At 42.6% G+C, this 9,100-nt stretch overlaps 1 protein-coding gene across 1 annotated transcript in view; it reads right to left on the reverse strand.

The window, feature by feature from the left end:
* Positions 1-9,100, reverse strand: part of DNAAF9 (dynein axonemal assembly factor 9) — an 89,405-nt gene that overhangs the window by 70,960 nt on the left and 9,345 nt on the right. Inside the window, exons 4-6 of the mRNA XM_070948539.1 lie at positions 7,937-8,035; positions 3,647-3,702; positions 993-1,128 (exon numbers count right to left, since the gene is read on the reverse strand). Of these exons, the coding sequence (XP_070804640.1) occupies positions 993-1,128; positions 3,647-3,702; positions 7,937-8,035 (291 nt within the window). The remainder of the gene's footprint in view (positions 1-992; positions 1,129-3,646; positions 3,703-7,936; positions 8,036-9,100) is intronic.

Raw genomic sequence — 9,100 nt, forward strand, 5'->3', positions numbered from 1 at the left:
ATTGATCGATCATCCATCTAATCTTTATATATCATCTTGTCTATTATCTATCTACTCATCCATCCATCCATCTACTCATCCATCCATCTACCCATCTACCTACCTACCTATCTATCTTCAATCTAATCTATATACCGTCTATCTTATCCATCTATCTACCAATCCATCCATTTACTCATCCATCCATCTACTCACCCATCTACTCATCCATCCACTCATCCATCCATCCATCCACCCATCTATCTATCTTCCATCTAATCTATATATCGCCTATCTTATCTATCTACACATCCATCCATCCATCTATTCATCCATCCATCTATCTACTAATCCATCCATCCACCCATCCACCCATCCATCTCTATCTATTGATCAATCGATCGATCGATCGATCATCCATCTAATCTATATATCGTCTATCTTGTCCAGCTATCTATCTACTCATCCATCCATCCATCCATCCATCCATCTACTCATCCATCCATCTACTCATCTATCCACTCATCCATCCATCTACCCATCCATCTACTCATCCATCCATCTACTCATCCATCCATCCACTCATCCATCCATCCATCCATCCATCCATCCATCCATCCATCCATCCATCCATCCATCCATCCATCCATCTAATCTATATATTGTCTATATTATCTAACTACTCATCCATCCATACATCCATCTACTCATCCATCCATACATCTACTCATCCATCCATCTACTCATCCATCCATCCATCCATCCATCCATCCATCCATTTTCCACATCTATTTATTTTCCACATTTATTATTTTTACAAAGAACACAAGCCGGAAAACAAATCTAACCCATCTTCCTGCTCCTATTTCCCCATGCAGGAATGACTCCTGTTCCTCTGTTGGCGAAGCTTGACAGCTTGAAGATGAGTGAACTTCAACTCCCAGAATTCCCCAGGCAGCAAGGCGCAGTGCCTTGACCCCAGCGCATCTGAAACTTCCACGCCAGGGGCTTACCATGTGTTTGGCGATGCTGCCAGCCAGGCCCGTGTTGCGAAGCAGGTGCCCTTCCGAGGGGAAGCTGAAATTGCCCGAATTCAGGTTTTCTCTGGACGAGTGGGTGCCAAAAAGTGCAAACGGCTGCCTGCTGGGGCTGATCACACACAAAGAGCAAATGACACACTTCCCTTCTATTGGAAGTCAAAGCACCAAGAAACAGGCCACGTTTCAAAACGGGTAAAGAAAAAAGAGATTTAAAAGGGCAATACTGCAGCAGGAGAAATTGGGAGGAGTTGGATAACACCTTTTTCCAAGTAGCAATGTTTTAAATTTTTATTTTATTAAAAGTCCCACATTTTCTTGGGTTGCTGCTTATGTCAACAGAAGGGGACAGAGACTGAACTGCTTCTCCATTACTCCATCCCCTCTGTGTTTCTGTTGGAATAAGCAGCAACCCAAGAAAATTTGGGACTTTTAATAAAAAATTGCTGTTCGGAAAAGGTGATCTCTGGTGAACATGGGGAAATTATGGGCTATACAATGTAGGCTGGTGACCCCCAGGGGGAGGGCCTTCTCGGTGGGGGCCCCCAGCCTCTGGAATCAGTTGCCCCCGGAGATAAGGAGAATCCATGACCTCAATGCCTTCCGTCGTTCCCTTAAAACCCATCTTTTCCAGCAAGCCAGGTTGGCTTAAGAAGAAATTTTTAAATTTTTTTTAATCAGTCTGTGATTTCTTAACTTTTGGGCCAAAATTTATATATATTTTTAAATGTTTTTCAATATTTGTATTCTATGTTTTTTATCTTGGCTGTACACCGCCCTGAGTCCTCAGGAAGAAGGGCGGTATATAAATTGGAAATTAAATTAAATTAAATTAAAATTAAATTATACATCCATGGACAACATCTGCAGGCCTTGAAAAAGATGCAGCGGCTTTAATGATCTTAAGAGATGTGGCTGCTTTAATGATCAGCGAAACCAAACTTTGCTGGCTGCAATACAAGTAGTCCTTGACTTATGACCACAATTGAGTCCAAAATTTCCATTGGTATTAATTAAGTGAGTTTTGCCCCATTTCACGACATTTCTTACCACCGTTGTTAAGTGAATCACTCCAGTTGATAAGTTAGTAACTCGGTTGTTAAGAGAACCTGGTTTCTCCCATGGGCTTTGCTCGCCAGAAGGTCGCAAATCCCCCCCTCGGGACACTGCAACCTGTTGTGGTCTGCCAGCAGCCCATGGAGCTAGTAGCGGAGTCGGAGAGTGAGGAGGCTGGGAGGACAATGGGCCAGTCCTAGAGTCTGGGGAAGGCCCAGATGAGGCTCTGCGTCGGAGGCAGAGATGGGGCCAGGGCCATCTGGGAGCGATGCACAGACTCCGGAGCCTCCAGAGGCGGACAGCAGAGAGGCAGAGGAACAGGAGGAGCCTGTTCCTAGTGCACACATGCACAGAGCTGTCAGAAGGCAAGAGCAGCTAAAGCAAAAGGGACGACTCAGGAGTAAGGCCAGGAGATGATTGGCCCCCCCAGAAGGCTTAAAAGAGGAGCAAAGGCTCTTGGGCTCTTTGTTGGAAAGCAACGTTGCTAAATCTGTTTCCAGTCGGCATCTCTTATTTCTGAACTTTGTGGGGCTTTGCCAAGAAAAGCCTTTGGCAGGGTGCCAAAGAAGACAAAGGTTTGTGATAAGGCCAAAGGACTTTTTCTGAAGGATTTGTTTTGGAATTAATTTGGACTAAGCTGGGAATGAAGTAATTCCCAGCTGTTATAATAAAATAGGTTTGTTTAAGACTAATTGTGTCTTGTAATGACTAAGTGAGCCTGGGTCACAACACAACATCATAAATGTGAGTCAGTTGCCAAGCGTCTGAATTTTGATCACGTGACCCTGGGGACGCTGCAGTGGGTCGTGAGTGTGCAAAAGTCACTTTTTTCACTGATGTGAAAGTTTAGAGCAGTGTTTCTCAACCTTGGTAGCTTGAAGATGGCTGAGGGATTCTGGGAGTTGAAGTCCACCCATCTTCAAGCTACCAAGGTTGAGAAACACTGGTTTAGTGACTTCAAACGGTCACTGAGTGAACTGATGTTAAGTCGAGAACTACCTGTATTATGAGGTCACTATTCGGAGTGGCAGGAAGCCAACGCAAGCATTTTTAACACACAGGAAGCATATTCAGTGGTTTTTTCTCAGGGAACAGAAATTCTGATTTAAGCACAGAAAAACACTCACCCCAGGTTTAATTCCCCAAGCCTTCCCATAAAAAGGATTGGCTAAGAAGTGACGCAAAGACCCCCCACTTTTGTGCCAAAGACCCCCCGAAAAGCTGCAATCAGACAAAATAATAACCAATCTCCCCTCCTGCTTATACATCAATTTCCAAGGTAATATCTGGATTGCCAATTCTGAAACGTTGCCGGATAGGAAGGCAGAAGTTTATCCTTGAGGATACACGATGAGATTTCAGAATGATGGCCATAAATCTGACATTTTATAGTATTTTTCCTTCAGCTATTTGATGGAGGAAGAAGGTTTTCAAAGGCTCGAGGTGCAAACATCCCCTCTGAAGTTATAGCTCTCTTTTTTATTATTATTATTATTAGAGGACAAAATAGACATTTTATTTGTGTGTTGATGTGACCCCTGCACGGCAAGGAAGTTATGGAAAGAAGGAATTACCTGTTATCTGTTATATGGCTTGAAATCAGACCGTGGCTGAAGTAACTTCGGAATGGCTGCAGAGGAAAAAAACACATTATCATTAAAATAAATAGGGAAGTAAAATAATCTCTACGCTGCCGTTAAAAAACATCTTGCCAAAGATGGATGAGGATAGTGCTACTCTATAAACTATTACGGATAATATGTTTAAATATATCAGGATAAAGAATGAATTATTAAATATTAAAAGAGAATATATGATTAAAAATGGAGAAAATAGAGTTTGAGGGCGAAAGAAGGATACTGTTTATAGAAATAAGAATAGAAATATTAAGAAATAAGAATAGAAATATTAAGATTTGATTAAAAAATATGGAAAAAGAACACTTTGGCAGAAATTGTAACTGAGTAAAATATATTTGGATATGATAAGTTCTATATATGATATGATATGGTCTGTTTCATAAAATATGCGGGGGGGTGTTAGCGGGGGAAAAAACCAATAAAACCTAACTTAAAAAAAATATAAACTATTACGGATTACGGACATACAGGTATAGTCCTCGAGTTACAACGGTTCATTTAGTGACCGTTTGAAATTGCATCACTAAAAAAAGTTGACTTGTGACTGGTTTTCAGATTTAGGACCGCTGCAGCATCCTCATGATCCCGTGAGCAAAATCTGGGCGTTTCGCTACTGGTTCGTATTTATGACGGTCGCAGTGCCCCTTTTTGCGACGTTCTGACAAGCAAAGTCAAGGGGGGGGAAGTCAGATTCGCTTAACAATTGTGTTAGTAACTTAATGGCTGCAGGGATTCGCTTAGCAACGGTAACAAGAAGGGTCGTAAAGTGGGGGTATAACTCATTTAACTACTGTCTTGGTTAGAAACTCAAATTTGGGGCTCGATTGTGGTCGTAAGTCGAGGACTACCTATACAGGGATGCCAGCTAGTTCTGCAAATTGTGAGCCTGTAGCCAAGACTAACATCTTGTTCTCAAGAGCTGTTTGGGGTCAGGCAGAAAGCTTTCTGGCGTCTTCACGACATTCGTGATGGCGCAGTGGTAAAAGTGAAGCTATTGGAGGCTGACTCACTGCTCAGTCCAGCGGTTCAAGTCTCATCGGCTCAAGGCTAACTCAGCCTTACGTCCTTCTGAGGTCAGTAAAATGAGGACCCAGATTGTTGGGGGCAGGAGGCCGACTCTGTAAACCACTTAAGAGAGGGCTGTGAAGCATTGTGAAGCGGTGCTTATATCTAAGTGCTTATTCTATTCTATTCTATTCTATTCTATTCTATTCTATTCTATTCTATTCTATTCTATTCTATTCTATTCTATTCTATTCCATTCCATTCCATTCCATTCCATTCCATTCCATTCCTTCCATCTATTCTATTCTATTCTATTCTATTCTATTCTATTCTATTCTATTCTATATTTTCTATTCCATTCCATTCCATTCCATTCCATTCCATTCCATATTTTATATTCTATTCTATTCTATTCTACTCTACTCTATTCTATTCTATTCAGAATCCTATTCTATTCTACTATTTCTATTCAATTCCATATTTTCCATTCCATTCCATTCCATTCCATTCCATTCCATTCTAGTCTATTCTTCTATTCTATTCCATTCCATTCCATTCCTTCCATATTTTCTATTCTATTCTATTCTATTCAGAATCCTATTCTATTCTAGTCTACTCCTATTTCTATTCAATTCCATATTTTCTATTCTATTCCATTCCATTCCATATTCTATTCCATTCCATTCCATTCCATTCCATTCTACTCCTATTTCTGTTCCATTCCATATTTTCTATTCTATTATTCTATTCTATTCTATTCTATTCTATTCTATTCTATTCTATTCTATTCTATTCCATTCCATTCCATTCCATTCCTTCCATATTTTCTATTCTATTCTATTCTACTCTACTCTATTCTATTCTATTCAGAATCCTATTCTATTCTATTCTACTCCTATTTCTATTCCATTCCATTCCATTCCATTCCATTCCATTCCATTCCATTCCATTCCATTCCATTCCGGATTCTATTCCGGATTCTATTCCGGGTTCTGTTCTGTTCTGTATTCTGTTCTATTTCTGTTCTATTCTATATTCTGTTCTGTGTCCTATCCTACCCTATCCATTCCTGTTCTGCATTGTGTTCTGTTCTCTTCTATTCTGCGTTCTGTTCTGTTTGGTTCGGTTGCCATGGTGGCACAGTGACTAGAATGCAGTATCGCAGGCTAATTCTGCCGACTGCTAGCAGTTCGATCCTGACTGACTCGAGGTGGGCTCGGCCTTCCATCCTTCTGAGGCTGGTAAACTGAGGACCCAGATTGTTGAGGACAATAGGCTGACTGTAGATGCCCGCTTAGAGAGGGCTGTAAAGCCCTGTGAAATGATATATAAGCCTTGTGGCTATTGCTATTCATACTGTTGTCAAAACGCTGGAATTCCCCGCGCCTCCAGCCACGTGCCTGTTTCCATTGGGTGCCATCCAAATCGCCTTCAGCCAGCAAGATCGATGCCTTTTTTGTTCTTGAAGAGAAAGGATGTTTACTATTTGTCAGGAAACTAGCCTGAAAAAGTCCCATTTCAAGGACTCAAAACGCACAACGGGCTTCACGTTGCAAACGGAGGAGCTGTGTGGCAGTCCTCAACTTACGACCCCTATCGAGCCCCAAATTTCCGTTGCTAAGTTGTTAAGGGAGGGTTTTTTTCTCATTTTATGACCTTTCTGGCACAGATGTTAAGTGAATGGCTGCAGTTGTTGTTAATAATGGGGTTGTTAAGCAAACCTGGCTTCCCTATAATGATTTAAGTGTTATATTTGCAAGAAGTAAAGAAGAAAAAAACATATTGTTCAAAGCAAAGAAGATAAAGGATTGGAAGATTGTTTGGGTAAAAATTTAAAGGGAAAAAAAATGGAATAAGATGAAATATACTGTTTATAATTAAAAAGATAAGAGGAATTTTGTGAAATATACTTGATAAATGAAAAAAAATATACTAAGTTGAATATCTTTAATAAATGAGAAAGATCGGGGTTGCCTGGACACCGTAGTGGGAAATATTAAATTGAAAATGAATACAGCAATAGAGAGAGATGAAAGAGGAGTAGAGAGTAGAGAGATGGAAGAGAAGGGGAGAAGAGAGAGGGATGGAAGCAGTGGTGGGTTCCTCCCGGTCCGGTCCGGTTCGGCCGAGCCGGTAGCGGTGACGATATGACATCACTGAACCGGTTCTCCCCCCTCCGCCCTCCCACTCCCCCCACGTTATTCTTACCTTTTATTTGGCCCCCCCCCCAATCTATTGCTGCCTCCTGAGTCCCAGCTGATGACTAGAGGGAAAAAAACTGTTTAAACTCTTGCCGCGGGGCTTCAAAGGGCCGCCCTACAGCTGATCAGTGTTAAAAGCAAAAAAAATGAGTCGGATCGTAAGTGCGAGGACTGGTCGTAAGTGCGAGGACCTTCCAGAAATGACTCTGACCAGCTAGCCACGCCCACCTAGTCACATGACCTCCAAGCCACACCCACAAAATAAGCCACGCCCACAGAACCGGTAGTAAAAAAAATTTAGAACCCACCCCTGGATGGAAGAGAGGGGAGGAAGGAAGAGAGGGGAAATTAGAGGAGGAGAGAGGGTTAGACAGGGAGGAAGAAAGGAGGAGAAGGAGAAAGGAAGGGGAAGTAGAGAGGAGGAGAGGAGGGGAAAAAAAAGTAAGAAGGGAAGAAGAGAGGGAAATGGCAGGATTGAGAAGAAAGATTGTTACTACTGGTTCTGTGGGCGTGGCTTGGTGGGGTGGGCATAAGGTGACTGGGTCGGCGTGGCCAACTTTTTTTTTTTTTTTAACTTTTAAAAGCATTTTTTCTACAACCTCTTTGGCTGAAGAGGTTGTAGAAAAAATGCTTTTAAAAGTTAAAAAAAAAAACAGCCTCTGATGATCGCGCGGCATGGGGGGGGGGCAGGGATTTTTGCTACCGGTTCCCCGAACCACCCACCGCCATCACTACCGGATTGGGCGATCCGTTCCGAACCGGGAGCATTTCACCCCTGGATGATATGACCCTGGGACACTGAAATTGTTATAAAGATGAGTCAGCTGCCATCTGATCACGTGACCATGAGGATGCTGTAACGGTCATAAGTGTGAAAAATGGTCATAAGTCACTTTTCTTTTAGTGCTGTTGTAAGTTCAGACAGCCATTAAACGAACGGTTGCAAGTCAAGGACTACCTGTAACCAGTTACGTAAAATTTAAGTTTCTCTATCCCCTCTGAAATTCGGTCCATATACCTCTCCTGTCTGAGATTCTGAGAGTTCCAGCATGAAAGGGATTTCAGTGTCAAAATTGGCAAAGAAGTTGGTCCACTGATGTTCAAAAGTCATCAACTCCTGGAAGAGAGAGAAAACAGGCTTGAATTCCGCGAGCCGACGCTACTGAAGCCTCCCGCCCCTCAAAAGATGGTGAGAGAAGAAGTCAAACATTTGCATTTACGGAGCTGGAAAGAGCGAGGACAACAGAGGTGGGTTTCAGCAGGTTCTGACCAGTTCTGGCGAACTGGTAGTGGAAATTTTGAGTAGTTCGGAGAACCAGTCATAAAAATTCTGACTGGCCCCGCCCCCATCTATTCTCTGCCTCCCGAGTCCCAGCTGATCGGGAGGAAATGGGGATTTTGCAGTATCCTTCCCCTGGACTTGGGAGGCAGAGAATAGATGGGGGCGGGGCCAGTCAGAGAATGGTATTTACCGGTTCTCTAAACTACTCAAAATTTCCGCTACTGGTTCTCCAGTACTGGTCAGAACCTGCTGAAACCCACCTCTGCTTCAGAGCAGAAATAACTACACGAAGGTCTATTTTTAAAATTACAAACAGCTGGTTGAAAGAAAAGAGTTGTCTGAATAATTCAAGCAACGGCCACTAGATGTCAGCAGAGGCCCACGTTTCGACTCTTCCCCTTTCCTCGAAGAAAACCTTCCACAATATTAAAAGCTAGAATAAAAAAAGCTTAACAGCCTCTTGGAATCCAAACAAAAGCCCAGGTGAGCCCATAGCAAACCCAAAACCAAAAATGAAAGAAGACACAACATGGCACGTCATGGAGATCTGAGCACTGCTCACACACTGAACTTGAAAAGGTGTGCAGCGTTATTTGGGGGGAACCCCCCCCCTTAATATGGGTAGTCTTTTGACTTGCCAAAATTTGAGCCAAAAGTTCCATCGCAAAGCAAGACAGTTCAGTGAGCTTTGCCCCATTTTATGACCTTTCTTGCCACGGTTGTTAAGTGAGTTAACACGGTGGTTAAATGAATCTGGCTTCCCCCATTGGCTTTGCTAGTCACAAGGTCCCAAAAGGGGGATCGCCATGACCCCGGGACGCAGCAACGGTCATAAATAGGAGCCAGTGGCTCACATTTTGATCATGTGACCATGGAGATGCTGCAACGGTCGTAAGAGTG

This window comes from Pituophis catenifer, unplaced genomic scaffold (assembly GCF_029215685.1).
Source record: "Pituophis catenifer annectens isolate HBS135680 unplaced genomic scaffold, rPitCat1.0.hap2 SCAF_8, whole genome shotgun sequence".
NCBI lineage: Eukaryota > Metazoa > Chordata > Lepidosauria > Squamata > Colubridae > Pituophis > Pituophis catenifer.